General features: G+C 41.2%; 2 protein-coding genes across 2 annotated transcripts; one reads left to right on the top strand and one right to left on the bottom strand.

Annotated features, from left to right (window-relative positions):
• The first annotated feature begins 2,703 nt into the window (after positions 1-2,703).
• On the top strand, positions 2,704-9,613 carry TOMT (transmembrane O-methyltransferase). The gene is made up of 4 exons (XM_074304940.1): positions 2,704-2,745; positions 7,198-7,466; positions 7,930-8,126; positions 8,716-9,613. The coding sequence occupies exons 2-4, from the start codon at positions 7,208-7,210 to the stop codon at positions 9,034-9,036; spliced, it is 777 nt and encodes a 258-aa protein (XP_074161041.1). The 5' UTR covers positions 2,704-2,745; positions 7,198-7,207; the 3' UTR covers positions 9,037-9,613.
• A 1,233-nt stretch (positions 9,614-10,846) lies between these two features.
• Positions 10,847-19,277, bottom strand: ANAPC15 (anaphase promoting complex subunit 15). The gene is made up of 5 exons (XM_074304947.1): positions 18,359-19,277; positions 14,700-14,824; positions 12,410-12,469; positions 11,384-11,521; positions 10,847-11,084 (listed from the first exon to the last, which is right to left on the bottom strand). Exons 2-5 carry the CDS (start codon positions 14,817-14,819, stop codon positions 11,037-11,039), a joined length of 366 nt encoding a protein of 121 aa, XP_074161048.1. The 5' UTR covers positions 14,820-14,824; positions 18,359-19,277; the 3' UTR covers positions 10,847-11,036.
• Between the last annotated feature and the right edge of the window lie 54 nt (positions 19,278-19,331).

Here is a 19,331-nt window from a genome sequence, read left to right as displayed (position 1 = left end):
AATAAAATGACAAAAGAACAAGCATGACTCAAAAGATATGAGAAGATATTCTAACCCTATCCCCTTTACAGAGGTGGGAGGTCTGAAATTGTGCTATATTGAATCAACTGTGTTGATCAGTTTTGCTGATTCCCTCTCTTCTCCCCCTCCCCCATTATGCCACTGTTCTCTTTTATTGTCCTGACTCAGTTTCCCTAATTATCCTGACTCAGTCCTGCCTCGGTTTCCCTGCTCAGTTCTGCAAAGCCTCCCCTTCCTCTTTATCAGAATATTTGATAAGGATAAAAGATCTTATGTTTTAGAATATCAGAATGTGTCTCCCCATCCCAAGCTATTATTGAAATGTCAGATACTGTCTTATCAAGATACCTCTCCTCATGTCCAGGGTGTCTTCCCCCTCCCCCTGATTATGTCATCCCTTTCCAGAGGCTCACCCCACCCTGTCAGAATCCTGTTCCTGATCTCAGTACCCTGACTCCACACCTGCCTCAGTCTATCCCCTGTGTCTGAGCCGCATGTATATATGTCATTGAGAACTGTGATTGTGGAATGGATTTTGGAGATAGTCTCATTCAGTCCTGAGACCAAACCATGGATCCATTTGGTTCCAGTATATCTCTCCATTTAATAAATTATTAAATATTCTCTAATCTCTATCTTGCCTTGGTTTCTCTGACATTACACCCCCACTTCTGCCTTTAAAAAATATCTGTAGTATGGGATGGCTCTTTGGTAGGAAGAGAGTGGGAAGGATACTGAAGGATATTATGGTGATATAAAAAGATATCAATAAAAACATTTTTACAAAGGAAAAAATCATTTGATATTCAGGATGGGAGTGAAATCCTATGAAAAGAGATGTTTGGGTTTTAATAGACTTGCAAATTCAAATGTGATTTTAAAAAAATTATTTTATTTTCAATTCACAGAATAAAACTCCAATGTACCACGCACAGATTATTATTCCCTCCAAATATATAAGAAAGTTATCATGTAAATTTTCAAGACACAATCCTACCTTTTTTGCTATTTAAAATATGATGTTCTAAGACCTATGTGATAAGGTGTGAGAACTGAGGTGAAAGTTCCCCTTTGGTCAGAGCTGCAGGTCCTATGCGAAAGAATTTGCAAACCCAAAATCTGTGGCAAAAAGAAATTTTATTTCCCATAAGAAGACAGCTTGTTGGGAAGTCAGCCTTTTTAGTGGGTGGGGAATATAGCAAAGGCGGATTACATGGAGAAGAAAATATCTTTCAACAGTGGGCAAGGTCCTGTTAGGACATCTGCAGGAGATTTGGGTTTCAGAGTTGTCTTTTATTAGCTGTCTGAGGCTTGGGGCTTCAATTCAATTCAAAATTGAATGAGATTGATGAGGTTGAGAGTTATCTAGATTCCTGGTGGTCTAGAGTTAGTGGCTATAAGAGAGTTATTAAGAAATCTCTATTAAATAGGCAGCAGGTTCTAGGAGTGAAAGAATTCACTCATTCCCGAATTATTATTTGCAAAATGAAAATTTATTTTCTGGTTTTCTGGTTATCAGTTTAACCAGGGACTGACTTCTATAGTGGCAGATCTATGGAAAATGGAGTTTTACACTGAGAGAATGTAGTTCTCAGTGGACAGAAAGTCCTGGCAGCTGAGGGAGCCACCGAGGACCATCTGCAAAGACTTTAGTTGATGGAAGCTGTTTTATTGAGTGTCTTAGTGGGGATTGGGAAGCCGAGCAGATCAGAATGCCTGGCGGCTGGCACAAGCCCGGATCTACTATTGGAATTCAAAGGGATACTTTTTGACCAGGATTTGTAATTGAATGTCTGGCATCCTGGAAAGATAATTTGTCTGGGGAGAACATGGCTCAGCCAGGAGGGGTTGGGAATCTGAAAGGAATCACAGATCAATAGGAAATAGTTTCTTAAAGGGACATGTATACATATATTTATACTTTAACGTATTTAACTTGTATTGGTCAACCTGCCATCTGGCAGGGGGGGAAGGGGAGGAGGTGAAAAATTAGAACAAAAGTTTTAGCAATTGTCAATGTTGTGAAAGTAGTGAAATAACCTTATGTAATAAGCTATGAACAAAATGGAAACATTTGAGGTACTGCCTAGGATTTCTAAAGAGGAAGGAAAAGCAATATTTATATTACTTAAACTGCCTGATGGGACATGTTACAGAAACCTAGATATAATTATAGTGGGGAAAATTTTGAAAACTGGTTCTTAAATCATTTATGTTGTGCAAGAAGATAGTGAAAAAAATTTAAATGGTCCTAGAGAGAGATGGACTTGAGAAAAAGAAAAGAATGTGTCAGGAGAGATAGAGCATCTTGCAGTTCCATACAACAACTAGGGGTAATTGTCAGGTATGGAAAATAGACCACTGGCCTACCAGGACAAATACAAGGTGTCTGATATATAGTTATGGCCCTTTTCAGAGTGAATGGGACTGATTGGATGAAGCATTTCTCAGTATTGTCACATGATCCCTGCTTCCACAACTTTGGGACCTGAAGATGGCATTTGTTCTCTGGAGGAATGGACTTTGAACCTGAGATATAGGAACTTGCAGGAAGTGATGTGATCTGTGGAAGGCAGCCAGTATTGGTGATTATTGGTCAAGGATGTTACCTCCTTTTAGTCTATCCAATGAGAAGGCTCAAGTCCTTTGTCTTTTAAACCCTGGACAAGCCAGAAGCAGGTCAGTTTCCAGGGGCACATAGCAGGAGCATGGGATAGCTCCCAGGTGTGTGTCTGAATAAATACATGTTTTCTCTTTGTACGTGATGATGTCTCTGATTAATTAATTGGATTGGGAAAGGGGTCTTGCACCCCACCCATCCCACATGAGGACCATTATTAACAAACGAGAGACATATTGAGTTCTGGTTAAGAAACCCAATGGATGCAGACAACTGCAAACAACTGGAGAAAACAAATAAGGAACCATAAGAAATTTGCAAGAAAAAAGTACTGAGTTTGAAGTCAGAAGGCTTGTGTTTGGATCCTTGTTTTGTCATTTACTACCTACTTGGTGATCTTGGGGAAATCATGTGATTATATGGGCTATGGGCCTCAGTTTCTGTATTTGTAAAATGAGGACTTTGGTCTAGATGGCCACTAAGATTTCTCTTAGCTCTAATCTTATGATCAATTGACCCTATCATTTAACAGCTCCAGCTAAATGAGACCTTAGAAATCTAGTTCCTTCATAAGGAAGAAGAAAAAGAAGGGGGGGCAGAACCAAGATGATAGAGAAAAAGCAGGGATTCACCCAAGCTCTCCCCCAAATTTCTTCAAATGCTTTCAAATAATGACTCTAAAATTTTTAACAATTTTTCAGCAGAAGACAACTTACAAGGTCAGCAGGAAAGGTCTACTACCCCAGGGTGGGAATCCAACAGGCAGTCCTGGTGCAGGCTGTGCCAGCACAGCCCCAGCCAGGGTTGGCACTTCTGAATCAGTGGCAGCACTGGCGGTTTCCAGACCTCTCAGCCCAGAAACCACCAAAGACAACTTGGAAGGTTGGCAGGAAAGGTTTGTTACTGGGTCTTGGGAAACCACTGGCAGTGGTCAGAGGCAACTTCCAGAGCTGTCAGTCTGGAGGTGGTAAGGAGGTTCAATAGCTGATCAGAGAAGGTCTCTTTATTAGCACTGAGGAAGCTCTCGGTTGCTTTAGCACATTAGAGCTTATAATCAAAGTGGAATGGGAACTCTCCTCAAAGTTCTAGATCAGTGCTTGTGGTCACTCAAACACACTTCTCCTTGGAAGAACTGAAAACTTACAGATTCCTAGAATGATCTCTGAAAACAACTGTATAAAACCCTGAAAACTTGAGACATTATACCCTCCCCCCTGGAAACAGAGCCTTACTTTGACAAAGAGCTAAAAGGCAAGTAATGAAATCTAATGACTTTATGAGAAATCGAGAAGTAATAAAACAAAGCCAAAAGAATTAAAAATGGAAAACAATGTGAAATGTCTTACTGGAAAAACAACTAACCTGGAAAATAGATCCAGGAGAGATAATTTAACAAAAAACCCGGACATCATCTTTCAAGACATTATCAAGAAAAATTATCTTGATATATTAGAACTAGAAGATAAAACAGAATTAAAAAGAATCTACCCATCAACTCTTGAAAGAGATCTGAAGATGAGAACTCCTGGGAATATTATAGCCAAATTCTGGAACTCCTAGGTCAAGGAGAAAGTATTATAGGCATCCAGAAAGAAGCAACTCAAGTAGAGTGGAGCCACAGTCAGGATAACAGAAGATTTAGCAGCTTCTACATTAAAGAATCGGAAGGCTTGGAATATGATATTCCAGCGAGCAATGAAGCTAGGATTACAAGCAAGAATTACCTACCCAGAAAAACTGAGTGCAATCCTTCAGGGGGAAAGGTGGATATTCAATGACATAGAGCACAAAAAGAACAAAACTGAATAGAAATTTTATTTTCAAATACAGGACTCAGAAGAAGCCTACGGAAGTAATCAGGAAAGAACAATCATAAGTGACTTAATGTTCATCTGTTTTCATTCCTACATGGGAGGATGATACTTGTAACTCATAAGAACTTTCTCATTATTATGGCAATTAGAAGAAATATATACAGTCAGAAGCAGAGGTGTGAGTTGAATGTGAAGGGATAATATCTAAAAAATAAAATTAAAGGGTGAGAGAGAAATGTACTGGGAAAGGGGAAAGGGTGAAGTGGAATGATATAAATTACCTGCAGTAAAAGAGGAAAGAAAAATCTGGAGGGGAAAGAGTTAACAGAAAGGGGAAAGAGTGATAGAAGAGAGGGTACAGCACGTTGGGAGAAAGGCTGGTTAGAAGCAAAACACTTTTGAGGAGTAATGGAGTGAAAGGAGAGAATAAAATGGGGAGGGGATACAGATAGCAATAGTAATTGTGAAAACAATTTTGAAGCAAGTTTCCCTGATGAAGTCCTCATTTCTCAAATGTATGATAAATTGAGTCAAATTTATAAAAAATAAGAGCTATGGTCCAACTGATAAATGATAAAAAGATATGAACTATACCCAAAGGGTTTTTAAATCATGCATATCTTCGACCTAACAATATCACTATTATACATGACTACTGAAAGAAATTAAAATAAAAAAAAGAAAAGAATCACATGTACAAAAATATTTATACTAATGCTTTTCTCAGGGCAAAGAATTGGAAACTGAGATGCCCATCAATTGGGAATGCTTGAATAAAACTGTGGTATATGGTTTTGATGGAATATTATTTTTGTATGAGGAACGATGAGCAAAACGCTCTCAAAAACACCTGGAAAGTCCTCCATGAACTCCAGAAAAATGAAATATACTGTGTACAAAGTAATAGCAATATTGTGGGATGATCAGCTGTGAATGACTTTGCTATTCCCATTAATATAAGGATCCAAGACTACTCTGAAGGACTTATGGAAAAAACTCTCCATACCCTAAGAATTATTTCTAAATACAGATTGAAGCATATTTTTGTTTACACTTAATTGTTTTTAAGAGTTTTTCTTTGGGGGGTAAACTTATGTTTGTTTGTTTTTTTTGTGGTTATATTACTTTTATGAAAATATTTTGCATAACTTCACATGTGTCTTCTCAATAGGAAAGTGAGAAGAGAATTTGGAACTCAAAAGTTTTCAAAACAAATGTAAAAAATTTGTTTTACTGGGGAAAATAAAAATATTAAATTTTTTAAGAGGGAGAAGGAAAAAAAGTGATTTGCTCAAGGTTACATGTCAACGAAGTGACAAAGTCCAAATTTGGAAAGGGATGTTTCTCAAAGTTCTCAAATTTAGGAAGGAGTCATTTACATAGGAAATCTAGAAATACAATGAAGAGTTCTGTGTTGGAAGTTAATTGTCTTCGATTTCAGGCCTGGCTCAATTTTTGGCTTTGAGGAGAGTCTCTAACCCTAACTTTTTTTTTTTTCTTTTTTGCTGAGGCAGTTGGGGTTAAGTGACTTTCCCAGGGTCACATAGCCAGGAAGTATTAAGTGTCTGAGATAAGATTTGAATTCAAGTCCTCTTGACTTCAGGGCTGGTACTCTATCTACTCTAACACTAAATCTTTTTCTTTTTTTTTTTGGGGGGGGCAATATATATTTTTTTATTATTATTAAAGCTTTTTATTTACAAAACATATGCATGGGTAACTTTTCAACATTGACCCTTGCAAAACCTTCTGTCCCAACTTTTCCCTTCCTTCCCCCTACCCCCTTCCCTAGATGGCAGGTAGAACAATACATGTTAAAGTATGTTAAATACAATATATGTATATTTATTTATACTTATCTTGCTGCACAAGAAAAATCGGATCTAGAAAGAATATAACCCTAAATCTTAAAAAAATCTGGCACCATACCCTTCATATAGAGAACTGAACTTTAAATCTACTTTTTGGAGAGGAACTATTGGGTTTCAGCAGCCATGATCTGGATCCAATCCTTCATTCTCTAAAAATTAGGATCCAGAAGTTTAGAAAGGCCATACCTGAGGCCCTTAGGGGTAAACTAGGAAGCAGACAGCCTGGGGTATGAGAGGAGAGCAGAGAAATAACTCCAGCTTCCACCTGGTCTATAGTAACCTGAACTTCTACTCTCAGGTAACAGTTAATAATTGAAGAGGACTGGCAGCCTCTCCTGGAGCATCTGTCTTTATCTTTATCTCTCTTTTCCCCAGTCTGGGGCTTCTCCACTCTTGTTTTATTCTCTGTTCCAGGCTGGGCCTTCAGATCAGGTAAGTAGGAACTCTAGGAAGCCCCCAACCCCACAACTTAAGGAGAGAGAGTGACAGTGCTAGGAACTAGAATCTAGGATTCCTAACTTATTTTTTCATCTTCTGGGAGTGAAAAGTAATGTTTTTCAAAGTTACCAAATTTAGGAAGAGGTCACTCATTTAGAAAATCTAGAAATACAGAAAAAGAATTTTGAGTTGGGAGTTAGTAGTTTTAGGTTCCAGGTCTGGCTCAGTGTGTGATCTTGGGGTATCTCTAACCCTAACGTCTCAAAAACACTCACTCACTAGCAGCCAGGTGTCTTATTAGAGAGGGTGGCACATAAGAGATTTCACAAGTTGAACCAGTCTAGAGGAGCTCTGAGGGCCCTTCTGGTTTTCTGTGGCTGTTCTCTGAATGTCCTTATCTGTCCTATCTTTTCCCTCCTGCAAATCCCTGGAGGAGCAAAAATATGTCTCCTGCCATTGCACTGGCCTTCCTGCCTCTGGTGGTGACCCTGCTGGCCCGATACCGCCACTACTTCCGGCTGCTGGTCCGGGCTGTGTTACTTCGGGGGATTCGTGACTGCTTGACGGGATTACGACCGGAGGAACGTGCCTTTAGCTATGTGCTGACCAATGCCCTGCCTGGAGATCCTGGCCACATCCTTGCCACCTTTGACCATTGGAGCAGCCGCTGCGAATACCTGGCCCACCTGGGACCTCTAAAAGGTCAGGCCCACCCTAAATTCACCTCCTCAGAAGCCCTCCTTAAGAACCAATTTGATAACAGACGGTCAGAGGATTTCATATTAAAAGAGAGCTTAGTTACTATTTAGTTAAAACAGGGGAAGGCACCAAAGCCCAGAATTATTGAATTGCTTGCCCACAAGTAGAAGACCTGGGACCTGAGTCCTCATTGGCTAATTCTAGCGTTCTTTCCACTCTCCCATGCTGCTGTGCTAAAAACGCTGATGTGGAAAATACCTCAGGCAGATCATGAAAAGGCCTGGCTTCTAATCCTGAAAATGCCATTAATTTACTCTGGGACCTCACCCAGTAATGTCCTTCTTAGACCCCAGGCTCTCCCAAAAGAGGGGTTGTGTGTTCCACCTCAAACCAGAGATTTCCTGAGAATGAGGGGCTCGGTCTTCTTTCTCCCCATGTCCAGCCTGTGGCTTGGTTCTCTCCCCAGGTCAGATCCTGACCCGCCTAATTACACAACAGGCCCCAGAGTTGGTGCTAGAGCTGGGTACCCGCTGTGGCTATGCTACCCTGCTCATTGCTCAGGCCCTACCTCCAGGCAGTCGGGTCCTCACTATTGAGATGGACCCTAAGACGGCAACCGTAGCAGAAAAAGTCATCCGCCTGGCTGGCTTTGATGAGTCCAAGGTGAGATTCTTTCCTACCCTTTCATCTCACTTTCCTTTGGGAGACTGATCCACCAAGTTCTCCTGGTCCCATATAGGCCGGCACACCCTGCCAGCCTTATGGTGGCAGGTCTTCCTCCTTCAGCTTTCCCCACCTAAGATGCTCTTCCCCACACCTCCACGTGAGCCCATATGGTGAGAGCCTCTACCCTGGGGAGGAAAAGCAAACAATGAATGTTAGAACTCTAAGGACCTTTAGAATATGTAATTGTTTTAAAACTGGAAAGAAGCTCAGAATGCAGACCACAATGTTAGAGCTCAAATATCTGCTATGGAAAGCACTTGATTTTTATAAAAGGGGAAACTGAGGTTTAGGGAAGAGAAAAGACTTCCTGAAATTCACAATATAAATTTGACTAATCAAGTTTGAACCTGGACTTCTTTTCACTCTCCCATTTTCTTCCCTGTCTCCCTTGTGTATGAAAGGAGGAATGACCACACAGGAAGTCCCTATAGGAAGAAAATAGGCTTTCTTCTGCCTATCATTTCTTCCCTCTCTCCTTACACTGCTCCTCCTGCTGTCCCTCTTCTCATATGTCCCCATCTGGCAGGTGGAGCTGATCGTGGGGCGTTCTGAAGAGGTGATCCCCAACCTAAAGACCCAATATAGACTACATGGAGCTGGACTAGTGCTCCTAGGGCACCGGCCTCGCTGCTACCTGCGGGACCTGCAGCTCCTGGAAGCCCAAGCTCTGCTGCCTACTGGTGCCATTGTGCTGGCAGATCACGTGCTGTTCCCAGGGGCACCACGCTTCCTGCAGTACGCCAAGGCCTGTGGTCACTATCGCTGTCGCCTCCACCACACTGGACTCCAATATTTCCCTTCCATCCGTGATGGTTTGGCCCAGCTCACTTACTTGGGGCCAGGCTGAGGAAGGCCCATTCTTCTTAGGATCATAGGACGTCGAGCTGGAAAGGCCCTCTGACCACAGAGTTCAAACTCCCCATTACAGAGGAGAAATCTGAGACCAAGGTCATACACATAATAAGTAGCAGACTGGTATCTGCACCCATATTTTCAGACTCCAAATCCAGCCTTCTGCCTCCTTGAACATCCCTCCTAGCACACTACTGATAATAGAAAAAACATTGTTTCTCATAGGAGACTCTGGGAGCAACTGATAAGGCTTTCCGTATTCCCTCTGCTTGGTCAGGGTCTCCTCCCCTACAGCAATCTAGTTCCACAAAGGTCTGGGCTCAGCTTGGACCCATAGTCCACAGAGGGATTGAGAGAAGACAAAGAGGCCAGGAGGAGGGGAGATCTAAGGGCAAAGGGTATCAGTGTGGTTGAAAGAACATTGGGCATGGAGTTAAGAGAGCCTGATGTGAGCTCTAGCTCTCATGTTGGCAGAGTGACCTTGGACAAATCACTTCCCTCTCTGAACCTATCTATAAAATGGAATGCCTATGCCACATAGTTGTTGTGAGCAAAATTAAGTCTTGAAACACTAAGGAATGGGAGCTTTTATTCTTTCTACAGGCCACTGTAGTTCACCTGTCTGGAGACCTGCCTCCTTTCCACATAGGCAGGGGTAGGTATGTCCAGAAAAGCTCAGCATCTATTTTTAGGGCTGTTTTCCACACTCCTGGACTTCTCTGCCCATTCTTTTCCTTTTCCCATTCCAAAACTCCTCATTCCTCTTCTCCAGCCTTCTGGTCTCTAGGACATAGGCTTCTAGCACTTATAGAGTCTTATGTAAAGGAAAAAAGGATGCAAAGCTGGCAGAGTTGAAAGAATCCTGAAGAATCATAGGATTATAGAATATTAGAGCTGGATTTCCAGAAAGTCAAAGACGACTTGTATAAAGTCACATGGCTAATACATAGCAGAACCCAGATCTTCTGATTCATAGTCAAGTCACTTTTTGTGCTGGTTCATATGCTTCCACAAGTCAGAAGACCTTGTATGATTTCCACTTATTAGCTGAGTGACAATAGATTTGGACTTACTTTCCCTTAAACTATTGCCTCATCTGAATATAGAGATAATAATACTTACATACACTAAGTAACACATGCTAACCTACTATAGAAATGTAAGCTATTATTAGTTCCTCTTCTCCAATCAGTCCTCAGCATTAATGTCTAGCCCTTCTACTAAGCAAGAGGTATGGGTGTCCATGTGGCTACTCAAAGACACCAGGGACCAAAATGGTACTAAGGGGCATGCCCCTATCCCTGTCTAAAACCCATCTTGGGGCCCTGAATTTCTAGGAAGGCTAATCATTTTCTAACTCAATTAAGAGTCAAAGTCCTGGGACTTTTAGGGTCTCCTCTCAGTCTCAGGCAAGAACTCCATAGTCTTTTTTCTAACACTGTAAGGTTTTTGCAAGGCACTTTCCCATACCAGCTGTGAGGTAGGTACTATTTTATCTTCATCTTAAAAAAGTTAAGGCTCAAGTGGGTCAAATGACTTGACCAAGGCCCATAGTTACAAAATTATGAATACTGGAGCCGAGAGGCCATTCAGCTCAATAAGCATTAAGTACCTCCTCCAGGTCAGGCCCTGTGCTGTGGGCTGTACAGAAAAGACAACAATATGTCATCTCTGGATGCCAAATGGAGTGCACTTTCCACTAGGTCATCCTGTTCTGAGCATGGCAACAAGAGCAACACTCCCACATTCGAAGTAGAACAATAAGGGGTAAATAGGGATTCCATAACAGATGTGGAATAGAAGACTTTGAAAAGAAACCACTCTGTGTCTTTATTAAAGGTTAAGAGGTGGAGGCTGGGAAGCAGATGGAGGAAGGCCAGCAGCCCAGCCAAGCAGCTCTTAGGGCTTCAGGGGGTAACTGCCCTGTACCCAAGAGACCCAGAGAGGGAAGACAGCTCTGGAGTCTGGTGTGCAGCATTGTCCTGTCAGTCCCTGCTAGATCATCCACTGGTCCTGGTCCTGCTCAGCACCTTCCATATCCACCTGGGGAAGGTACAGGGAGGCAAGCAGAAGTGATAGGCTGCAAGTACCCATGGTCACTAAGCCAATTGAACCAATTCCCTTTCAAGCACCACCCCAAGGGGAAATCCAAGAAATCCCAGACTTAAGAGGGCTTAGGTTCCGGGGATAGTGATAGGCCATGGGTCTTAGACCAAACCCCATCAGAGGATACAAAGTTGTAACCCATGGAGGAATTGTAATAGTGAGGTCCTTTGATTGAGATGCCCCACCCCCCCAACCTCTCACCAAATAGGGCTCTAGAAAGAAGACCCTCAGCCTACCTCATTGATTTCCCCATCATCAGGGGACTCATTATAATCATTCATTTCATCCATGTCCTGCATGTCCTCATCATCTTCTGAGTCTTCCTCACTGTCCTCGTCATCCTCATCATCCTCTTCTTCCTCATCATCATAGTGCTACCAGAGAAAATGGTCGACAGTTTAGGAGAGGGACGAGAATATGGGGCTGACCTCCTACCTGGGAAGGGAAGGTCCTATCACATATGAATCCCTCATATTCCAAATTCCGCACAAGGAGATTAATTCATCCTCCAATCTCTTGTATTACCCTTTAGTACAACGAGGAGACAGGAAAACAGAGAAGGGGCTGGGGGAAGGAATCCTGCTCTTGGGATACTTTCATGGTTTTTATCATTTCTAACCATGACAAGGCTCAGGTTCTGTTTTCTATCTGCTCAAAGGGCAATAGATAAGAGTCTGTCAGGCCCCAATGACAAGTTGTGGTAGCTACAGCCATCATCTCTCTTGTGCTCTTCATAAGGCAGAGAATGGCTTAAGACTACTTCTGAATACATCAGGAAATCCATAACAAAGAATTTTTCTTTGACCCTATTTGGATTCTGTTCCTACTCCTTTTTCAAAGACCTGAGCTTCTCATAGGAATTCTCTTTCACACAGCAACCTTATTCTACAAACAAGCTATGAGAAAGGAGATGGAATCTAGAGAGACCCAAGCTCCAACTCCAGGTGTGGTGCTTATGGAGGAAGGGGGATGTAATAACTTTTCTGTGAAGTAGAGGATGAGCACTTACACCGACTAGTACTGTCTGAGGCGTGCGGATGGTTCCCCCCAGTTACCCATCTCACCCCATTCTTGTGGAGTCTGTTTATAACTTGCCTGAGGGACTCTTCTGCCTGAGTACTTCTTTCCAGTGTTCAGAGACTAATCTGCCCCTCCCCACTACCATCCTTTTTAGGCCTCATTTCAGCTCCTTATTCCCTCTTGGCCCCTGAAGTCCAGAAACCACAGAGTATCCCAATGACCAAGAGATCTGCTGGGCTCACCTCTGAAGCTGGTTTCCCAATGGGTACTAAATTGTTGTCTCTCTCAGCAATACTCTGGAGCTATTGCAGAACACAACAGGAGATAATGGTTACACAAGAGATAAGGAGCACTCATCCTGCTCCCAGACCCTCACCTCAAACGAGGAGAACATCCCTTTCCCCTGGGACACCTCCCCATCTGTCTGTTCTCTTATAACCTTAGACTGTTTCTTCCATGGTAAGAGAGAACATCATCTAAAAGAAATGTGGCTGGGTCTTAATATTAAGTCACAGCATAGTAGGTATAATTTAGATATAGTAAGTATAATTTCTCTCTGAAAAGGGATGTTGAAGTACAGTCAAAGTAATCAGGTTGTTGTTAAACAATCAGACTAGAGATTAAAAGTTATTGATGTTCTGCCTGGCACTAAAAGTTGGTAGCCCAGGGATGGAAAGGAGAACAACCTCGTGTCCTTGACCTATAGCTCACCAGCACCTAGTTTGTCAGGTCTACTTAGGGAAGGTAATGCTAAGGCAGCAATGGTTTTGGGCCAACTGTTCACTCACAAAGACACAGAAAGTATTCCTACAAACAACCAATGAATCATTTTTAGTTATTTTATTGGAAGAATAAGTGTTCTTAACCTTACCTGGCAAGCCAGGAAGAAAGAATAGAAAGCAGGAATACTGTTTATCCATGAATTCCCTATCTCTCCTTCTACAATTCCTTTGGCGCCTTTAGGTAGAAAGAGTGAAATGACTTCATATCACTTGGATGATATTGGAGTCACAACTAACATTCATACAGATCTCAAGACAACTGAGCACTGCCACTTGATCTGCTGGTGTATGTAAACTTAGGATACCAGGGCTTTGCTATCTACTCTGAAGTTGAATTCTTTGTATATAATTTTATTTCCTGATTAAATTGTAAACTCCATGAAAGCAGGAATTGCTTTTTTTGGTGTTGGTGTTTGTTTGTTTTTTCTTTCTCTCTCTGTATCTCTAGAGTTTAGCATAACATTTGGTACATACTAAGTCCTTAATAAATTATTTTTAATTCGTTTATTCACTCATTCATTCTCTGCTGCCCTTATGCCAGATTTCACTTCAAACCCTAATTCAGAATTTTAGCTCAGAAAACACATTTCCTTAAGTAGTGTGGTAGAGGAGAATAAGCCCTGGAGTTAGCAGAGAGCGCCCTATGCTCAAAGTTTACCTCTGTGACCATAAATGTGCTTCCTTTCTCTGGGCTTGCTTCTTTCTCTATAAAGCAGGGTTCATAATACTCAGACTGCTTCCTTCAGAGAGTTGTTAACTAGAAAGTTCTTTGTAAACATTAAAAAAAAACTATAAAAAGGGGAATTATCACCATGTTGAGAGGAAGTCTTATGCTATTTTGTCTTCCTCTGTCATGTCTCCATGATGCCCAGGCTAGACCTTTCTTGCCAATAGCATCATACTTCCCAAGCTGGACTCCATGTTCCCTGTCTGATATTTTGTTTCATATAGGAATGCCTTTCCTTTTAGATTCAGTATCTCTAAAATCTTTGCACTTCACTGCCTAGTTCAAGGCCTACCTTTTCTAGGAAGCATTTTGTAGGCTACATGATTTGCTAGATGAGGTTCTCAATGTATATCCTACCTCTGTGCTCCTTAAGACCTGCGTATCTTTAGACAAAGACAACCTTTATTGGTCTCAATTCTTGCCTTTATAAAATAAGAGAATCAGTCAGATTAGCACAAAATGACATGCAAAAGAAGAAAAGGAAGAAGTTGCACAGAGCTAGATAGAGGCTCATCATGGAAGAGAAGTAGAACTACAGGCATAGAACATTTGAAATGAGAAGGCTGTTAGGTGTGATCTGGTCACTTTCAACAGAAGGAAATAGTCTCAGAAAAGTGATGTGAATTACCCCAAATTGCAGAGATGCAGAGGAAGTGTTCTAGTCAAGATCTGAACCCAGATACTCAAATTCAGTATTCTTTCTATAATCATCCAATTCAATTCCCTCTTTTTATAGAGGAAGAAACATGTTAAGTGAAAGGAAGAGACTTGTCCAGAGCCACATCTTATCAGTGGCAGAATTGAAGTTTGAATGCAGGTTTCCTGATATCCATCCAGTCCAGGGCCATTTCTAGGACGTGATACTATTACCTTTTTTAACATGGATAAAACATGGATAACATGGTGAGTTTCTATGTGAATGAAGAGAGCAGTTGGTACTACAGCCAGACTTCCCTAAAGGCCCCCTCTCTTGGTTTTATCCTAAGAGGAAAAAGAATGCATTTTGGGGGTTTGACTACTCACCCAGGCCTGATGCTGCTGTTCTTGCTGCTGTAGCTCATTTTCATCCACACAGGGTCGATCCAAGTTAAACCACAAGGACTCAGTGACACGGGGAAGTAGTGAGGGAAACAATGTAGACATGACTTCTGTAGAAAAGAATGGATCCCAAGGGATATGGGAGGTTAGGCTGAAACCTTGAGGAATAAAAAGGATGGGGAACAGGCAATTCTATCTCTCTTTTCTCATCAGGAAAAGAGATCAAAATTGTTTTCATTGCAAAAAACTGGAAATTAAGGAACTGCACATCAATTAGGGAATGACTAAACAAATTATAGCATATAAATATAGTGGAATATTTTTGTCCTTTAAGAAAATTATGAAAGACAGTTTTAGGGAAATAGAGAAACCTGCAAAGATATGAACTAATGCAGAATAAAGTGAACAGAAATAGGAGATTAATTTACATAATAACCACACCAGTATAAAGACAAAGAACTTTGAAAGATGTAAGAAATCTGATTAAAACAAAACAAAACAAAACCTCTGGTTAATGCAATGACTAACCATGATACCAGAAAATCAATGATTAAGTGGCCTACCTATCTCAGGAAAAGGAGGTGATAAACTCAAAACAGAACTGAAATACATTTTAGATATGTCCAATTCTTAAATTTTTTTTGCTTGTCTATCTATACATATTTGTTACAAAGTTTTTGTTCTTTTTTAAATTTGAAAGTTGGAAGGATTAGAAAACAAATGAATGTTTATTTTTAAAAAGAGAGGGCACTGAGGTCAGAGGAAGAGGTAAAAAGGTCAGAGAGAAATAAAAAGAGCTCAGAACTAGGGCCAGAATATGAAGAAGAGAATTGCAATCACAGAACAACAGAACTATATTTATAGAGCTGGAAGGTATTATTCCTTCCTGAAAACTTCTACTTTGTTCTAATATTTTCTTATGACCTTTATCACATCACATTTGATGTTAAAGTGAGCACTACACTAGGAGAAAAAGATTCATAGTTTTAGTTTTGCTTTTATCACTGGCTCTACCACCTTGGAAATTCTTTCTGCTCCTTGTTTTCTTCACTTCTCCATTAGTTAAACTGCCCTTTGATTAGCCTATAGTATCAGAAATGTGAAATTCTAATGAGGCAGATGATCCATGCCTACCAATTACCCTATGCTACACTCATCTAAATTTTCCCACAAGTGTTCACAAAAGATTGACAACAGGTGTTACTCATTCACTTGATCTCTGTAGTGTGGATAGTTTGGCCAAAATTCTTTTGGTTACAAATCTCACTTAGGAGACCCTGCCACATTCTGGGGCTTGATTCATTTGGCACATCATCTTAAGGAGAAAAAAAAAAAAGGAACATTTGAAAGACCTCAATATTTAAAGAAAATCTCTCTTCAGTAAGAACATTGCTAGATCTTTCTTATGACAGTGTCAAAACACCTTTGGCAAATAGGTAGTTTGCTTTGTCTTACTTGATATTAAAGATCAGAGTATGCCAAATTATTTCTCTTATTTCTTTAAAGGAAAATTATATAATGTTGACATGTGCATAGGCAATACCTTATTGGAGGAAAGTTTTTAAGGCATTATTTTGATCTATTAAACTAAATGCATTTTTATAATAAATAACAATTTTCTGTATCTTTCAGCTAATTTTATAATTGTAAAGATGTGGTTTCCTATGAAATATCACTTTGAGAAAAACTTGTTTCCTTCTGATGCCTTTAGATAAAAGATGTTCTCCATGCAAGAGTTTATTTTCATAAAATTTAAATTATATAAATGGAAAATATGTCAATAGTTATTATGGTTTTTCAGTTGCTTTTATTTTTTCAGTAATCATAAAGCCTGAGATTTTAATGCCTTTGATATGTTCTCTTTCAGATAATTTAAGAACATTCAGTGCCTTCAAAATTGTTGTATCATTGCTCCCTTCTATCAAGCATCCCACATGCTTTTCCATCTTGTTTTCTTAAGTGCCAGTTTACTTTTTCACATCTGCAAGATTAGACTCTAAATATAGTGATTCTACTGTTCTTGATATTGAAAACTTTTATCACAAAAATGTTAGCTTTATTTAAGCAAGCTATGCTTGTCCTGTTTTTGAATGTTTTATGACATGCTTCTGCTCACAATCTTTACACTCTTTCTTTGAACAATTTTGAAGATGAAAATATATGCTAAATCCAGTGTTTCTGTCCCTGGTTTCCACATTTCTCTGTTTGGCAAAAGCAATTCAGTATTTGTTAACTGAGTTTATGTTAGGGTTCTTTTGGTTTTCTTGTTATGGGGCTTGGTTTATATTAGTCAAGCTTCTGAATGAAACTGGTATAGTTATACATACATACATACACACACATAGGGTGATAGTTATATGTATATTTATAGTTATGTAATTAGTACATTTCTTCCTCAGGGCAGCTAGATGGCAGCAGATTAAAGACTGGTGGGCCTGGAATCCTCAGGACTTGGACAGTAACTGTGTGATCTTGGGCAAGTCACTTAATCCTCAGTTTCCTCTGTAGAATGAGCTAGAAAAAAAAAAAGGCAAACCGCACCAGCATCTTTTCCGAGAAAACCCCAAATAGGGTCAGGAAGAGATGAACAACACTGAAAAATGACGGAGAGGAAAATAGTTCCATCCATTCTCCACTCCTTTAAGAGAAGATAACTGGACTTCACATTTAGATTTGCTTTTCTAATAAACTTTTGGGGATGGACAAAAATTTTCACTCTGGAAGAAAAATTATTTAATTTTTTTCCCTAACAGTTTGAATCTGAATATCAATGAGGCAAGAGACTCTCTTCTTGTTCCATTTTTTTTTTTCAGTCCCATCAACTCTTCATTAGCATATTTTGAGTTTTCTCTTAGCAAAGACGCTGGGATGGTTTACCATTTTCTTATGCGGCTTTTACAGACGAAGAAAATGGGATAAACAGGGTTAAGTGACTTGCCCAGGGTTACACAGCCAGGAAGTGTTAAGTGTCTGAGGTCAAATTTGAACTCAGGGCCTCCAGGCGTCAGGGCTGGTGCTCTAGCCACTGCGCCACCTAACGGCCCATACTCTTTCTCCCATGTTAAGTCGAGTCCAATTTTTCTCACTGCAGAGCTCACATAAGTAACAAGGTCAGGTCAGATAAAGATATGTGGGGACACAGGAACAGCGTGGCCCAGGGAACATGCTAAACATGGCAGGCAGCTTTAAGGCTTTAGGGGAAGAGAGGCAAGGAAGTACAAAGAATGGAGGAAGGCGTGGTCATTTGAGAGCCAATAAAGAAAAGGCAAGAAACTGGGGTCCAGGAAAGCAGAACCGGTGGGAGGAGGGAAAGGAAGGGTAGCACTCGGGTTGGGGGCCCGCTGGCAAGGGGTACGCCCAGAAAAAGAGGGAGGCGGGGCTTAGAACATGGAGACTGGGCCAAAGGCCTGGAAATGCGTATTTGTTTCCAGGTAACGGAGAGAAAGGCCAATGATCAGAGTTCTAGAAGCAAGGGGCGTGACTTCGGGAATAGGAATGTGGTTAATACAAGAGCCCAACCTAACCCCAGAAAACAAGACAGGAGCAGAAAGGAGCTTTCTAGGGCTCGGAGATAAGGTTGAGAATATGGAACTAATCTTGAGGTGTCCCGTAACGCCATCCATAGACCCGCTGCTCTTACTCACCGCGCCAGGAAGTGGTTACCGGTGGCGACCCGGAAGTACTTCAGCTTCCTTTAGCATAAGGTTGCGTCAATACTTGACAAAGATTCGTTTCTCGCTTAACGGTATCCCCGCCACAACCGCCTTCCCTAGTAACGCGCATGCGCGAACCGAGAGATTGGTCTCTACGCTCCCTCTATCGTTTAGAACGTGATGTCGTCTCTCACAAAAGTGTTAGTAGTTGGCTCTGCCCGGTAGCCCCACCCCTTTCTCGATGAACCAATTGTCGCTACTCGTCTGGTTCCACCCACTTCGAACCGCTTCGTGGCCCGAGGATCTGTCCTCTACTCCTTCCTGGGCGTTAACCGCCGCTCCTTTTTTCCTTGATGGCCCCTGGCCCTTTAGAGTTCCGGGAACTCCTCTATCACTTATGTATTCCAAGGAGGGGAAAGCGACTACTTAAGATGAAAAACCGCCGCCCTCATTTCACAAACGAAAAACCCAGGTCCTGGTAGTCAAATGGATCCTTGGTACCAGAATGAATTAAAACAAGCGTTTATAAAGTTTCTACTGTGTATCTGATAACTGGGAAGGTCTGGGAGATAGGACCAAACAGAACCGAACTTGGACCCAGGCCTATACAAAATAAATTAACCAAGGGAGACTAGCTGCGGAGAGAAACCGGAAGGCCTCTGGTCAAGTCGGAAGTAACAAGCATTATTACGCGGAGAGCGGCAAAGAGCCGGGAATACAGCTTCACGGGCATACAAACATACCCTGCTCCATGAGCCTTAGCTTCTAACGGGGAAAGCTGCGCGTTAAAGGAAGCTGGGGGGGAGGGGCGGTAGAAGCGTCTGCCCTGGAGGGCTTGAGTGAAAAAATTAAGGCTAGTCAGGCAGGAGTAATGAACATGAATAAAGGCCTAGTTGTCCTAGGAACTTTGCTTAAGTGAACTGTGAGAAGAGGAAGGGACATAGAAATAGAGTGAACTTCCGGG

Source organism: Sminthopsis crassicaudata, chromosome 3 (assembly GCF_048593235.1).
Source record: "Sminthopsis crassicaudata isolate SCR6 chromosome 3, ASM4859323v1, whole genome shotgun sequence".
Lineage (NCBI taxonomy): Eukaryota > Metazoa > Chordata > Mammalia > Dasyuromorphia > Dasyuridae > Sminthopsis > Sminthopsis crassicaudata.
The sequence above is the reverse complement of the archived record's forward strand: the minus strand, read 5'-3'. Positions and strand labels throughout refer to the sequence as shown.